We start from the raw sequence: 16485 nt of genomic DNA, 5'->3' as shown, positions 1-16485 counted from the left end.
ACCCTCCTTGCTCCAAGTTCAGGATCATTGGCTGTTGCATCAAAGCCATCATGTGTCTTTGCCGACGTGTGGGTCACAGTTACCCACAGACACACACACTCGAACATAGTTCCCAGAGAGCAAACTGTGTTTCTAGCAAGGAACTACACTCTGCCTCCGGGACTTGTGACCGGACTCTGCCCTGAGAGAGATGCTCCATGGGAAGCGCTCCTGATGGGAGCCTGCAGCCCGGCCTCCAGGCTGCTTTTGGCAAGTCCCAACAGGATGCCAGGCGGGTTGGCGGGCAGGAAGAGACGCTGCTAGGAACCTCTCCCTGCTGTAATTTACTAAATCCATCTGGGTCTCCTTTGAGACATTTTCTGGAAATGCCACATTTCAAGGTTCTCCCTGTTAGAAAAGGTCAGAGAGTTCATACAATCCTTTCATGTTATAGGAACTTGAAAGGAAAGGAAAGGAAATGTATATTTTCAGCTTCAGCTATGATTAAGCGGGCTCAGGCCATGAGAACATTCAGATGATTTACATGACGTTACATGAAGAGCCAATTAGCCTAACAACTTCCGAAAAATATCTAGCTCAAGAGCACCCATTTATTAGAGTACTTGGAATGTGCCAGACATTGTGCTAAGCTCTTTACTAGGATATGGTGATTCGTCTCAACCTTGTACCAACAGTCCAAGGTAGGTACAACGCTCAGAGAGGGTCCGTGATTTGTCTGGGATCTCACAGCCAGTAAATTGCAGGGCGGGGATGGAAACACCAGTCTGCCCAAATTCAAAGCTGGAGCTTTCTGTCTCAGACCTTCAAACCTCAAGGGTCCTGACTTACTACTGTATCCAACATCCAAGGACAGTCAAGTTCGCCTGATTCATTTGCATGAAGCTGAAGCCTCATTAAATCACCACCTCTGGCCTGACTAAATGAGTCCAGAGCACTCTGGGTCCTGCTCTTGAAACTTGCTTGTAACTTCCAGGAGGACAGCCACAGCAGATCTCAACCCCACCCTGTGGAAGAACCCTAGAGCCCATGGTCTCTGGGATGTGAGTCACTGACAGGTTCAGGTAGCCCAGGACAGCCAGGAGAGATGGCACAGGCTAAGGTCTGTGTGGCTCAGGGAGTGGCTCTGGGCCCTCTAACCCTGCAAAGGGCTTGGGTCCCCCACATATACCATCCAGGGGAATTATCCAGTTCTCTTGGTGACCCCTCCATGTAATAAGAGCCACCCAGAAAGTCAGGATTCTATAATGGTGACAGCTCATTCATCACTATTTGTCTGCCAAGACCACACAGCAGATAATGACTCCCTTGGAATTTTAGGGTCATGATGGAACAACAGAGTGGGGGGCTCAGGAGTCGGATTGCCTGAATTTGAAGTTCTTGTGCCCTCATTTTTAAGCTCTGAGATATTGGGCAACTTACTTAACCTCTCTGAGCTTTAGATTTCTCATTAGTAAAATGGGGATAATAGTCCTCATGTCACAAGGTCGCTGTAATGATTAAATGAGATAATATGTGTGAAGTTCTTGGCAGGATGCCAGGCACATAGTACTAACTCAGTATATGGGGTCATTGTGCCAGTGAGGATAAAGGAATCTGTGCTGACCAAGGACTCCTGCCAGAATGTACCTGCCTTTTGGGAAACAAGTCTAAGCTCCTGCTCCTCTCCTCCTTAGCTTTCCACCTCCAGGAAGCCACCCTGATTACTCCAGCCCACTCAAACTCCTGCCACTCCACTCTGTATAGGCTGATCCAGCCCCCAGCTCAGTTCTGACAAGACCTCAACTTCTCAAAGCAGCCAGTGGCTCCCAGAAAGCACCTCTACTCCTCCCCCGACTTCAGCCTGAGCCCAGGGTTAAGCCCAGTAGCTGATCCCTCAGTGAGCTTTCAGACTGATCTCAGTGAGGCTGTGAAGGCCTGTGACTCAGCCCTCCTCTCTGCCTTACCCCTCCTCACACCCTCATTTTTCCTAAGTCCTTTCCCCTCCCCTGTTCCTCCCAGCGAGGCAAGGAGTCCCAGCCAGGACATCACAGGGCAGTGGTTCTCAGGCTCAGGGATTTCACAGCCCTATAAAATGTCCAAAGAAACTTGAGAGTGGGGGAGTGAACAGATGAGAAAAAAATGTCACTTTTCTTTAGCCAAATAAGGTCATTTTAAAAAGTCTATTCTCACTGTCATTTTAGTAAAGAAAGGATGCTTTCGCACCAAAAAAGCAGGAAAAAAAGTACTCTTATTAAAGGCTAATGCCAAGCAGGAAAAAAAAAAAAAAAAAAAATTACCCTTATAGACACACTGCACTTGCCCTGACTTCTTTCTTTTCTCTTTGGATTGTAGAAAACTTCAATCCCCCATGACCTGTGTCCACTGGGACCTCATGGATCTTACAAATTGTTTTGGAGGAGGTTCCGCCTACGTCGTAGTCACCCACAAACGCAGGAGGACGCCCCCACCCACCCCATACACCTTTGGGTTAGGGAGATCCCTATTTCCGTTCAGTTTTCCAGAGGAGGTTGATACCAAAACCAGACCCGACAACCTGGGTAGTTGATGGGCGGGAGGATGCGGGAGATCGTGTGTGTGTCCCCTCCTGGCAGGACAGCTTTTGGCTGGAGCCCCTCCCCCAAAGCTAGAGGGGTCGGGGTCAAATTGAGCACCCGCTCACACCTTGGGAAAGCAGGCTGGAGAGACCCATCGCACAGGGTCTAAAATGCATCCCCTTCACCAAGCTGGGTGCTAATGCCCAAGCCCCCTAGCCCTCGGAAGGCAGGGAAAGTGGGCACCTTAGCCCGGAGGTGGGGGGCCGCGGCTCCCCGCTGGGCGGGCGCAGATAGCATCTGAACACAGAGAAGGGCGGCCCTGGCTCTTTGATCCGCAGCCAGCTAGGCTGGGCCTGGACCCGGAGGGGCGGCGCGGCTGTCTTCCGGCCCGGCTTTGCACCGCTGCCAGCGGTCCTGTGGGGCCCTGCGCCAGAGAGGCGAGACGTCCAATGCCCCCTCCCCCAAATATCCTCTGTTTCAACTGCTCTTAGAAGAGGTGGGAGCGTCTACCCTGAATCCTGCACAGAAACCTGAAGGGGGACCTGCGGTTTACAGCACCGCGATCCAAAGAACCGGTGTCTTTTGTAGATGCAGAGGCTGAGCCGAGACCAAGTCACCGGAGGACCCTGTGGATAAGGCTCCGGGTGCCAAGTAGATGAGATGAAAACTTCAGCACCGGTCATCGTCAGTCAATGGGTTCCGGAATACAACTTCCCAGATTGAATTGCTGCGGGTGAAGGATCCCACGTCGGAATCCGTGGTCCACGTGGCTGCCCAAAGTCCCTGGGACACAGGTTCTAGGCGTGGAACTGAGCTGGGAAGGACGTGATGGAGGGTGGCTGGAGGTTCGGCGGCGGGGTTCTTTCCTCCTTGTCGTCTGTGTTCGCACCTGGGAGCTGCCACATGACTGAGCGGCTTGTCAAAGATGTGTTATGTATGAGCGGCGCATGCAACAGGCGCTCAATGAATGTGTGAGGGTTGTATACTTGTGTTCTCACAATGGGCGGCAACCTAGAAGGAGGTTCCAGATTGGCATAGGGATGGAGGACGGTTCAGAAAGTGGGGCTTTGAGAATCTTAACCCTGACGGTTCCCTGGGTTCCAGTAGTCCCAAGCTCTAAGAAACTCCCTGTTCAAAGCACAGGATACACACTGGGCCTGGGGCCCTGACGCAGTTCACGCTAAGGTTGCGACTTGAAGCCACACCCCAAAGCCCAAGGCCTAAGGGACCCGCACCCTACCTAACTGGAAGAGAAATTTGGGCGCCGGATGAGAATATCTTGAAGGGAGGAAGCAGGGTCGGGAGTTTCCTTTAGCATCCCCACATTATAGGAGAAGAGTGACGATATTTCAAGCTGGTCAGACGTCTCCCTCGGGGTTCACTGGCGGAGAGCGAGCCCTTTAAGACTATGCCTAGTGGGTGCGTCCCGGTCTCTCCCGGGAGAGAAGGGGGCGGACCCAGATTACTAGGCCCCGCCCCCGTCGGGGCCCGCCCCCGGAGTGCCCGCCCCGCCCCCGGCACTCCGCCGGCGGCGCCTTTGATGTTCCGACCCGCCGGCTCCCGGAGCCGCTCAGCCCCGCGCCCTTGCCCGGCGCCCACAGCCCGCCCAGGCGGAGTCAGCCCGCGCTCCGCCCGCCGTGATTCGGGCTCGGAGGTACAGACTCCGAGCTCGCCGCCTCCCGGGCCGGCTCCGCGCCCCGCACTCCCGCGCCCCGCGCTCCCTGCGCCCGGGCGGGTGGAGCGCACCATGCCGCAGCTGGACTCTGGCGGGGGCGGCGCGGGCGGCGGCGACGACCTCGGAGCGCCCGACGAGCTGCTGGCCTTCCAGGACGAGGGAGAGGAGCAGGACAAGAGTCGCGACAGCGCCGCGGGCCCTGAGCGCGACCTGGCCGAGCTCAAGTCCTCGCTCGTGAACGAGTCCGAGGGTGCGGCCGAAGGCGCGGGGATCCAGGGGACCGGCGCCGGAGCCCGTGGCGAGGCCGAGGTCGGGGCCGAGGTGAGCGTCTGCCCGCACCCACTATGTTGGGGGTCGCCGCGCCGGACGCCGGCTCGAGCTGACCAGCCCTCCGCCTGGGGCCCTCCGCTTCTCCATCCCTCAGAGCCCTCCTCCCCGGTCCCGAGACCCTGAGCCCCAGGTCCCCCCTGCCCCTCACGGCCCCTCTGGTTCTCCCTCCAGGCTCTGGGGCGGGAGCACACTTCGCAGAGACTTTTTCCGGACAAACTTCCAGAGTCTCTGGAGGACGGTGAGTTTCTGCGCGGCCTGGCTGCCTTTCCTCGCGCTGAGGCCCTGGCCTCCATGGGAAGTAGGGAATCGAGGGGGTGCCACCCCCGGCTGCAGCTCCGGCAGTGGGTAGAAGCTAGGGGGTGGGGGAGTGGGGGGCGGGTTTCCCGGGCGCTGCTGGGCTCGAGTCACTTCCGGTGCCCTGACCTTTATAGGAGTAAACAGACCCCCTCCATCTCCGCCTCCCCTCTTGCCCAGGTGACTGACTAATCCCCAGCCTGGAGGAGAAGGCGTTGGCCAAGGTTTCTTGGCTGGAGGGCTAGGTGGGGAGTCTGTACAGGGTCTCCCGGAGAAGGCCTGGACTCGGGGGTCCTTCCCCCAAAGATTGGCACTGAGGACACCCACATCCCGTTCCCTATCAAGTCCCGAACTCGAAGGAGACACCTTGTCAATTCTTATTTTTTCTCTCAAGAGCAGACTGCCTTCAGCCCGAGCAGCTGCCCGGGCTGGTATCTGACCCAGCTGTGGTTTTTCCAGGCCTGAAGGCCCCGGAGTGCTCCAGCGGCATGTACAAAGAAACCGTCTACTCCGCCTTCAATCTGCTCATGCACTACCCACCCCCCTCAGGAGCAGGGCAGCATCCCCAGCCACAGCCCCCGCTGGTAAGTGACCCCAGCAGCCAGTGTCCCTAGCGCTTGCTTCTTCCTTTGACCAGGTAGGTGAGGCATGGGCAAGAAGTACTTTTGCCTAGGAGATAGATAGGATTCTGTGGTTGGCTTTTTTCCTCATACACCACCAGTGGAATCTGAACCAAAAGGAGAACTTCAAGGGGAGGAAGGAGGGCCTGCTTTGTATCATCCCCTGTAGGTATTATTGGCTTTTGTCTTCCCAGCTTGCTCATGAGCAGGTGCAGGCGGGTTCCTTATGCTACATGATGTGGGGTGGGGTCCTCTGAACAACTAACTTTTGAGCTGAGATCACCTTCTTCCCAAGGTTGGTATATTTAATGTGATCTGAACTGAGAGCTTTGCAATTAGCTTTCTCCTGGGAATCCCTGAGCCTGGGTATTGAAGGAATGGGCAGAAAAGGAGATTTGATGGGATCTCCTCCTTGTGCAGGAAAAAGGTTCTCCACTGTGTGTCCTTACTGGCATAAGTGTGCCCTTGCCAAAGGAGAATCCTACACACAAGTGGGTTCTGAGGAGGCTCACTTGGTCTCTTACCCACCAAGAAGGTTTGGCAGAGATGGGCTACAAATCAGTGGTATCGGTAAGGGGCCAGCTTGGTGAATTGTGAGTTAAATCCTTTTAAGTACCTAGAGCTTTGAAAAGATTTCTCGATCATTACAAACCATGCTTTTTTCCATTGGTCCAGATAAAGTGTGAAGAGCCTTTTTGGAGTGCTTTGGAACAGTAAGCTGGACTTTAAAAAATCCACGTTTGTATTTCAGATGGTCCCCAGTTGGTCCAAGTTGAGAGTGAGGGTGCATGGAAGACTTGGAGGTCTGAGGTGGGTGGGTGTTGGGTGCAAATGTAAGCCCAGTGCAGGTGGGGCCACAGGCCAGAGACTTGTGCAGCTAGTGGCAAGGTCCACCCAGAAGGAGGACAGGATGACTGTGAAGCTGGTTCAGATCAGGAGTGAGTTAGGAGGTTCTGAGAGCTATTTCCTGCTAAAGCTGGTGGGAGGTGAGAAGACAGATGCAGGCTGCTCTCCAGAAGCTCAGACTGAAAAACATGGTAGATGACTGACTTGAGAAATGAACTCTTTGTCCTCTGGACCTCTTCTCATCTCTGTACACCAAGCATGTTGGCTGGAGGGTCTCTCTGCCTGACTTCTCTGCTCTGGGATATAAAGGATAGTTCCCTTCTTTCCAGGTTTATGAGGGAGAGGGCTTCCTCTCCACCCTGCTACCTGGCGAAGCCACTCTCCCCATAGCCCTGCACCCTGCAGGTACAGATGCTTTTTGGATCCCCTACAAGGTGTAAACCCTTTGATTTGGGGCCAGTTGACATAACCCACCATTTCCAACCACTGGCAGGCATTGCTTGGACTAGGGCTATGGTCACCATGGTAACTGACTAGACAAGAGGCCTAGGCCCAAGAACCTTCCTGGCTGGGCTAGCTCCCAGGACTCCATGGCAGAGCAGGGAGAAGGCAGTGGTTCCTCTCACAGTGTGGACAAGTATCCAGAGCAGGAAGGACCTCACTTTGTTATAAGGGTATGGGTAATGAGACCATTTGGTGTCCTTTGGTTTACACTGGTCAATGAGTGGGCGGAGGGTGGACTCCCACAGTCAGGATTAGCACCACTCACCTGGCCTGGGGCATATATTTTTCAGCTTCCAGTCTTTTCCCAAGTTGCACCAGATGCTTGCCTATGCTTTGCACCCTGTCCTACCCTCCTCCCCACCCAGCTGCTGCCCCCACTACTGGCACTGAATTTCTGTGCCTCAGCTGCTCTGTGGGGCTGGGGACAAGGCCAGAGGCAGAGGCCTGTTAGAGTAACACTGGGTAAGAAAATGTGTGTGAATATAGGGGAGCTTGTTTTAAGCAAACTTGATAGTTATAATACATAGCAAGTAAAAGTAATTGCTTATATTATGCAGAGAGTCGTGTGGACACTTCATATATGGGTGGGTTTTACAAAGCAAAAGATTGACTCTATATTTTGGGAGCATGTTTATCATCTGATTCAAGGTTCGTATGTCTGGTTCGGTGTGGTAATGAGCGCCTGGAATCCCGGTGACATGGGAAGCTGAGGCAGGAGGATCACAAGTTTGAGGCCAACTTCATCCACTTAGTGAGGTCCTCTGCAACTTAGTGAGACCCTGTCTCAAAAGAAAAATAAAAAGGACTGGGGATACGGCTTAGTGGTAAAGTGCCTCTGGGTTCAACCCCCAGTACCAATAAACAGACAAACAAAAAAGAGTTCATGTGTCTGCAGTCAGGGAAAAAATCTTTGATTGGTTAGGAGGTCTAGAAAGGGCCCTGAGGAAAAACTGCACTGAGAGATTTTTCCAAGGCTGGTCCTTTACCAAGCCCATCCGCAGGGGACAGACAACATGCTACCAAGCCCTGTCCACAAGCCTTAGAACTATGTCCCCTCATCCTTTGCCCAGCCCTCTCTGAGGACATGGAGATGGTCAAAAATTGTGCTTAAGATCTAAGATGTTCAAGATGAATCGCTGGACTTGCACAGATAGCAGGGCAAACCCACATCAGCAATCTTCTCCACTCACATGTGGGTGGGATGCTCATGTGGCTACCACGTTTGGAGGCCTCCAAACAAGCAGATTCAAACCTTGCCAGGAGCTAAATGCCCAACTGACAGCCAGCTGCCATGGGGCAGAGAGACACTTTTTCCCCAAAATGTTGCTTTTTGGTGTTTGACTTCTTTGAAACTTTGTTTGGGGACGGGAAGTTAAGTGAAAGCTTTTTCCATGAAAGTCTTTGTTAGGCATCTGATACAGGCTTACAGGCAGTTACTGGCCTAGACCATAATTGTCATTTCTTTGTGTGTGTGTGTGTATGTGTGTGTGTGTGTGTGTGTGTGTGTGTTTTGTTTTTTCTTCTCAGTTCTGAGACCTGGGATGGAGTAGAAGTGGGAAGGTAGGGTAGTAAGCTGGTCCTAGGTCAGATTCTGAGGGGATTCTGAAATTAATATAATAATTCCCTAGGGATACTCAGGCTATTAGATGTGCAGAACCACCAGTCTGGTTATATCCGCAAAGGATGTGAGGCAGCATTGCTCTGTGGCCCCATCTGTGGGCTCCTCTTAGAGTCTGTGGCTTGAAGGGATTCTGAGCCTCTTGCCATTTAGGTGAAATATCCAGAAATGACAGATCCATAGAGACAGAAAGAATAGTAGTAGTTTCCAGAGACTGAGAGGAGAGGAGAGTGGGAAGTGACTGCCAGTGGGCTTGGGGTTTCTCTTTGGGGTGATGAATACATTCTGGAATTAGGCGGTGGTGGCAGGTGCACAACCTTGTGAGTATACCAAAAACTGCTGGATTGTACATTTTAAAATAATGTATTTTATAGAAAGTGAATTACATCTCAATGAAAGAAAAAAGTTTGGGCTTTTGGCTGTTGTGGAGACTTGGGCCATACTCCCTGTCCCTGATCCCCACAGCCATCCTAGTACCAAGGCATCCTTCCAGCCAAGGGGTCAAGCAGCAGCTCTAGTGTGTGAGGCACAAGGGAGGTGATGGTTTTAGTTGTGGACTGGTGGCCATAGGGCTCACCACTGAGTCCCAGGATTGAGGTCCAGGTGAGGGCTGGGAGGATAAACTCTGAGGGAGCAAAAGGTGAGCAAGACCCATCTCAAGATGAGGAAGGAAGTGCTGCTGACACATGGTCCCCTGTCTGGGGAGCTGTGCAGAGAGAAGGTGTAGAATACCACCCAGCCCTCCACCCCAACGGAAGGGCCCTGTGAGCTTGCTGGGACATTAGTGGTGGTTGAACACCAGCCCAGGTTGGAGCGAAGCCTGTGAGAAGGGAGTCTGGCACCAGGCTACCAGCTGCTGGGAACACAGATGACCAGAAGCAGGCTCTGTCCTAAGAGTGCCCAGCTGAGCAGAGGGGACAGATGAATAAATCTAGCCAGGAGGTCCTGTCTGGAGAGGTACTGTCAAGTAGGCCCAGCTGAGGGTATCCTGGGCAGAGCTGGCCTCAGCTTGGGCTGTGAACCAGGGTCCCCTGAGCAGAATGCTAGGGGCTGCAGGTTGTCCAGCAGATAAAGAAGGGACTGGCATGTCCTCAGTGCATCCCAGATCTTCTAGTTCACTTGTCACAACCCCCAGCCATCACTGTCTCCCACCCAGATGGCACAATAGCCACCTCCAGGGTCTGTCTGCCCCGTCACCTAATCCACTGTCCAAACTCCATGTAGCAGCCAAAGGGGTCCTTTAAAGTAAATGAGATTTGAGTCTTTCACCTGATTATAAACTCCAGGGCCTTCCCCATTGCTTCTGGAGGAAAATCCAAACCACTCACCACAGCCTGAGTGCCTGGGTGGCTGGTGCCTCCAGCCTCCACCTCATTATCAGTACCACCTTCTTCCTCTCCCTCACAGCAGCTGCTCCGTCCTGGTGGATTTTATACCTGGCAAACTTTCCACCTCAGGACCTTTGCACTTGTTCCCTCAGCTTGCAGTTCTCTTCCCCAGCTCTTGACGTAGGTGCCACCCACCTTCTTAATCCTTATTCGGGGCTTAATTCAGATGTCTCCTCCTCCGACCATCCAAGTAGTACCCCCCCTCATCCTGCCTCTGGACCTTGGTTGCCTTGCCCACCCCAGCAGCTCTTCTGGATGATGTGGTTAGCACAGCTTTACAACACACTCACTATGCTTAGCTAAAGAGAGCTTATCTGCAGAAGCATCCTGGGCCTTGTTTTTTGCGTCTTTACAACGGGCTAACAAGCCTTCCTTCCAGATGTTTGGAGTGAGGACTAGCAGTTTTGCCAGAGAGATGCCCAGGGAGGTGCTAGCATGGCCTGGGCTGAGTGGAGACATGATCAATCCCCTCTCCTTTGCTATCCCTACTCTTGTGGGTAAGGATTGGTGACTTAGTGGTAGGCCCCATGTGGACCCCCGTCTGGAGGGCTGTATCTTCACTTCGGGCTGAACCCTGGGCCTGGGGACTCAGGTGTACAAGTTCCCTTCTCGCTGCCTGACCTCACCCAGGGATTCTTGGGAGGGGGAGTGCCATCCCTGGGGCCAGAGTGGGAGCCACAACCACTTGCTCCATCCTGAGATTCCCCTTTCACCACCCCAAAAATTTATCTGAAAGAGACTTCCCTTCCTCATCCCTTTAAAGCCCTTATCCAAGGTGTGAGGAGTTGAAGCTCTTTTATAAGAATAAAAAGGGAGAAGACCTTCATGGTCATTAGCCTGGAGCCACCCTGGGACCTTTGCTCACAGGATCACCCCTGCGTGTACCCCATATTCTTGCTGTGATGCTTCCCCTGGTGTGGGATGCAGGCTCCCAGGCAATGCCTGCTCACATTGTCCTTATTCATAGTGTCCCTCCTGTGGCTTCTGGCTCACTCGCAGGCCACCTTCTTACCAATAGCGATCAGGCTCTGTACAAAACATTCCTTAGCATCTGTTTTGATTATTTTCCTGGAGCATAATATCCCAAGAAAATTATGGGGTCAGGAGGTAGGAAGAATCACAGTGTTCTGCTGCCCTGTTGCCCCTCTTCTCCATGGGCTCCAAGCCTGTGACTGTTCCCCAGCCCTTGCAGTGCCTAAGCATGACTGATGTGGAGACTCATCTTTGTTGCTCTTCATTAAGTCTGTGGTGGAGTGTGGAACTTAGGTTTATTTTGAAGTGCATTTCTTTCCTGACTCAGAAGGCTGTGGGATCTGGACGACCTATAGACCCTCCTCTGCTGCTCCCAAGCTGGGACTCTGCTTTGAGGACAGCTTCCACCCCACTGCTGCCTACTAGAGCCAGGGAAGTCCCATGAAGGAGGCCTATCCTGCAGATCCTGATGAGGGCCAGGCTTCCTGCTTCACCTTGTCCACAGAGGCAGGGAGGAATGGACAACATTAGGGTAGCCTGCTGACTCCTTTGGAAGGGTAGGGCAAGCTAGCTCATCAGGGCAAAGGGGACATTCCCAAGGCCCCAGGGCTGAGAGAGCCCCAGATTTGTTGCTAGGACCCAGTTCCCAGCTCTTCCTGGGTTCCAGTGAGCTGGTTCCCACAACCAGCAAATGAGGATCTTCATACCAGTTCTGCCTGCCTCCCCAGCTGCTGAGACTTGGGTGTGAGTGGAATTAAAAGAGGGAAGCCCAGCGTGGTGATACATGTCTGTAATCCCAGGGAATCGCGAGTTTGAGGCCAGTATTAGCAACTTAGTGAGACCCTAAGCAACTTAGTAAGACCCTAAGCAACTTAGTAAGACCCCTTGTCTCAAAAATAAAAGTAAAAAGGATTGGGGATGTGGCTCAATGGTGGAGTGCCCCTGGGTTTAATCCTCCCTACCAAAAAAAAAAATTGAATATGGCTCCTCTCTGGTACTCCTGAGAACACAGTCCATCCCCTGCCTCTGCAAGAAGGGAAGTGGAGCTGAGTTATAAGCAGGGATTCAGGGGTGCTGGTTGAAAATCACTTAATTAACTTGGTGCAGTGGTGCACGCCTGTGATTCCAATGGCTCCAGAGGCTAAGGCAGGAGGATCATGAGTTCAAAACCAGCTTCAGCAACTTAGCAAGACCCTAAGTAACTCAGTGAGACCCTGTCTCTAAGTAAAATACAGAAAAAGGTTGGGGGACTGGAGATAGCTCAGTCGGTAGAGTGCTTGCCTTGCAAGCACAAGGCCCTGGGTTCAAACCCCAGCACCGCAAAAAAAAAAAAAAAGAAAAAAAGAAAAAGGTTGGGGATGTGGCACAGTGGTTAAGCACCCTGGGTTCAGAACATCCCCGATACCAAAAAAAAAAAAAAAAAAAAAAAAAAAAAAAGGAAGAAGAAAAGAAAAAGAAAATCACGTAACTGCTGAGTTCAGGCTGGGTCAGTGGTGGGTTCAAAGTCTCCTGAAGGGCAAAAGAGAGCTGCAGCCCCTCTGAGCCCCCTCTGGCTCCTGTGGTCCAAAAACCATAGAGTCACACTCCCTCACACCTTGTGACTGGTGCTTCCTGCCACTGTGTACAAACAAGGCTCTGTTGGAGGAAACAGGTGTTTTATCAGGCCACAGGAGCACCCCCTACCCATTGGTACAGTACCCAAATCCTCAAGGAACAACCTCTTTTCTGCAGGCAGAGACAGTAAAGCCAGATCAGGGAAGGCCACTTGCCAAGGCCTCTGAGGAGTGGAGGGAGGAAAAGCATTTAGTCCAATACTGTATCTGCTATTCTGACTATTCTGACTGCGTGGCCCTGGGAAAGTTACTTTGCCCTTTGGATCTTAATTTCCTCATCTAATGAGGGGTTCCACCCTCCATGGGTGACTGGCATGGAGCAAGACTGTGTCTGTTAAGGCACTGGCACGGTGGAGGTGGTGCCCACGGGCAGGCTACTGCTGGAGGACTAACACTGCATAAAGAACTCAGAAGCTCCGGTGCTGCTGATGCTCAGGCTGGCTGCTCTTCCTTCCCTGCCCAGCAGCCAGCTCCCCCAGGGGTCACCATTGGCCTGCCTAGCCCTCAGGCACTTAGCTGGGCTCAGTCCAGAGCCTGCTAGAATCTTGAGTCCAGATTGTGTTTATTGAGCCCCTTCTGTGTACCTAGCCTGGTTCAGCAAAGGGGAGGCTGTACCTGCCCTTGCAGAACTCAGTCCTGGCAAGGCAAGGGGACACTCATTGGGGGCCCCATGTTGGCCCTGAAGTACTGCTGGAGCTGGATATAGGGCACAGAGAAGCAACTGGGGCCGTGGGAGCAGCTTAGGAAGCTTCCTAAGAGGAGCCTGTACAGCCAAGAGCGGGAGAACACTCTGGGTGGAGGCTGAGCCATGCAGGAGAGAGGCAGAGATGAGTGTGTTCCCAGACCCTGGAGGGCAGTCCCAAGCTCAGGTTCTAGGAGGGGTGTGAGGTGAGGCTGGAAAGGTCAGCACTAAGGCCCCAGCGTGTGAGCCGATGCCCAGCAGTGCTGGTTCCAGAGCCTGGGAGGGTGGTGGGCACATGCAGTGTGTTGGCATTCTGAAGGGCAGGGAAGTGTCCACTGTAGATGTGCCAAGTTGGACACGGAGGGCCAGGGAGGCAGCAAGGGCAGGGTGGGTGCTGGGAGGGGCAGGGGTGATTGACTGGGGGAATGAGAGCAGAGCCAAGGGAGAAGTGGCCTTGGGCTGGGAGACCCAAGGTACTGGCTAATGCAAGGTAAGAGTACCCCCGAAGTGCAGTTGCCATTTTTCTGTTATTTCATTTGAGTCCAGGGACTTGGTACCCTGTTTATGGTGGAGAACTGCACCCCAGAGGTCAGTGGCTTGCTTAGGTCCCTCAAGGTGCAGAGAGCACCTCTGCCCTGCATTTCCTCCAGCAGGGCTCTGAGATTGCCAGGGTCTGGAGAGGATCTCCAAGAACCCAGCACATTCTCAGCTGCTTCTTCAGACACTTAGCTGCTTCATCTCAAAGACCTGTCATGCTTGAGGTTTGGACCTGGGAAACCACCTCCCTCCCTTAAAAAAGGTGTGGCCCACATCAGCCCCATCCTGCAAGCAACCTGCAGCCTGGTTGGTTTGTCCTATCAGAGATTTTGTACCCATTCCCTGCCCCTGGACCAGCTAGAACATGGGGCTTCTCTGGTTCAGTCCCCAGTAGGCAGAGGTGGTCTGTCTTGCTCAATAGGGGGCCTAGCCCTGGCCTGGGGCACAGCTGGAGGGGTGTGAGCCTGGTGCTTTCCTGCTGGGAGGCTGTCCCACCCATGGAGACTGTCTGCTGAGCTGCACCCACAGACTTCGCTTCAGAGCCCAGAGCGAGCCTGTTGACACAGCCCTGCCTCCACAGCCAGAACTCCCTGGAGATCAGAGGAAGCAGACACGCTGCCAAATAAGCTTCCTCCTGCCCCCCTTGCCCCGGTGCCCCCCCCCTTTAAAACAGACAGCTCTCACCAAGGGCAAGGGAGCTGTCTGGGCCCCACACTGTCTGCCTCCAAATGATGTGTACACCAGAGGCTCCAGGCATGGGTGGGCAGGACATGGCCCCAGGAAACAGGGGTGTGGGCTTGGGGATTAACTTGGTATGGGCTGCTCCTACTCCACCATGTCTGAGCTGGCCTGGTGCCAATGGTGGCAGATCGCCCCTTTCAAAAAGGGGAGCAGGGGACTCTGCTGGGGAAGGAAGCCACCTCTTCCCTCCGTGTGACCTCTCGCAAATGGTCTCATCTCGGTAGGTCTGTTTCCTTCTCTATAATGGGTGGGCATTCCTGGCTATGGGGATTTCTGAGGTTCAGAAGGTGAACTGGAGAGGCCTGCTGGTGACCTGGGTCTCAGGTGGGATTAGTTGGGCATTGCAGGGACTACACTAAGGCTAGCCTCCCCATGGTGCCACAGGGGCCATGCAGAGAGAGGAACAGGTGATGGGAGTCATGAGTGGGGATTCTGAGTAACTCTGACCTGGCTCTGGTGGCAGTGGGCCCAGCCTCCTGCCCTGCTGGGCCGCCATCTGAAACGCATTACCGATGCTTTGTAAACTCCACATCATTTGGCCACATGAAAGCTTGGAACCTAAAAATAGCTGCTCCCAGAGGACGCCCCGCATTGGTGGAGCTCAGCTGACCTATGCACGCACACCCACCACCATGCCATCTCCCTTGCCGGGGAGCCCCGACTGGCAGGGCCACACCCACCCACCCAGTGTGGGCAGCCACTGCCTCAGGCTGCCTTATCAGGGCACAGATCTCACCCAGCTGGTCAAGGCTCCAGGCCTTGAGGCCTCACCCAGAGCTGAATGTCTGGAGGAGCTGAGAGGAGGCTGCTGAGGGTGTGGCGTTAGCCTCAGGACCCTTCCTCAGACATGTCCATGCCTGGAATGCCCATGGGAAACTCTTTGGGAAACTAATGGAAGCAGCCTAAAGATGAGGAGGCGGGGGCCAGCAGCATTGAGGGAGACATGGGAAGGGGACCAGACCAGCCTTACATTTACTTGGCTGCTGTCAGGTGGGGGACAGGAGGCCCACTGACTGATGTGTTGGTGAGAAAAGGGCAGGGCCTGCCTGGTCCTGGTGTCTGGTAGAGCGTCTGCAAGCAGGAGGGCCTCCAGGCTGCCAAGGCTGACTCTTTGCCCTGCTTTCTGTGGGTTCCCTCTCCCTGTGTCTCTCTGACCAACTGCAAACCACTCTTTTCCCTAAAAATAAACATGCTTATGGGATTGGGGGAAGCTTTGTAGCTATCAAAGGAAATAATAGGGTGTTTAAGAAAATTACATTGCGTTTTAAATAACCAGCATGAAAGTCATTAAGTTTGAAGTTTCATTCAAATCAGATGGCTCTGTGGCTGGCCCGGTGGCCAGGCAGGCAGAGGGTGGGTGGGCTCTCAGATGCTAAGAGGCACCCTGTGGAAAGGGCTGTGGCTGCAGTGAGATCTTTGCTGGGTACAGCTGGGGTCCAGGGCGGCTGGCCACTTGGTGTGTGCTTGGCTGTGGCAGCCACCCCAGAGCTTGCTGGCAGGCTTTGAAGCAGTGTGCGGCCCTGGGAACCGCCCAGCTGTGGTGGGCAACCCTGTGGGCGGAGATATGAAGTGGGGAAAGTAGAGGCCACAAGGGTTAGTGGCCATGTTGAAGCAAGGACTTTCAGGGATGGTAGTTGGATCAGAAAGGGCTGGAGAGGATCCATGGGGCGCAGGCTACATCTGTTCCTTTTACCACTAGATTCTCAGTGCCCAGTACAGGGCCTAGTATATAGTAGATGCTCAGTAAACAGTGGTTGACAGAACAACAGCCACAATAATTCATTTCTAGAACTTTCCTAGTGCCAAGCCTATGCCAGAAGCTGAGAAAGTAACTACTATTATTAGCCCCATTCTTCATATGGGGAAACTGAGGCTCCAGAGAGGTTAAGAACATGCTAGAACCTGGAAAAATCAGGATTTGGACTTGGCTGTCTTTTACCCAAGGGCCCATGCGCCTTACTGCCCTACTGCTCTAGCTGTGTGTTGGTGAGCACATTGCAGACTGAGGAGCTGAGTGTTAGTTAACCCCACATACTGTTGGGTCCGTGAGCTAGTCCCTCAGGCCCCAGAGAAAGATTTGGCTTTTCACTGCCCTCCTTGGGTTGACTCCCTAGCTCTGAGTTCGGCCAGG

The 16485-nt window shown here is 53.6% G+C and overlaps 1 protein-coding gene across 6 annotated transcripts in view; it reads left to right on the top strand.

The window, feature by feature from the left end:
- The first annotated feature begins 2959 nt into the window (after positions 1-2959).
- Positions 2960-16485, top strand: part of Tcf7 (transcription factor 7) — a 32911-nt gene continuing 19385 nt past the window's right edge. For 2 of the 6 annotated variants that reach the window (XM_047555142.1, XM_047555138.1), the window contains exons 1-3: positions 2980-4530; positions 4711-4777; positions 5293-5417. In XM_047555142.1, the coding sequence (XP_047411098.1) occupies positions 3943-4530; positions 4711-4777; positions 5293-5417 (780 nt within the window). In that variant the 5' untranslated portion in view covers positions 2980-3942. Of the gene's footprint in view, positions 4531-4710; positions 4778-5292; positions 5418-16485 lie in introns of all 6 variants that reach the window. The other 4 variants (XM_047555143.1, XM_047555141.1, XM_047555139.1 and 1 more) reach the window with 3 other exon arrangements.

Source organism: Sciurus carolinensis, chromosome 6, assembly GCF_902686445.1.
Source record: "Sciurus carolinensis chromosome 6, mSciCar1.2, whole genome shotgun sequence".
NCBI lineage: Eukaryota > Metazoa > Chordata > Mammalia > Rodentia > Sciuridae > Sciurus > Sciurus carolinensis.
This window is presented reverse-complemented; position numbering and strand designations above follow the sequence as displayed.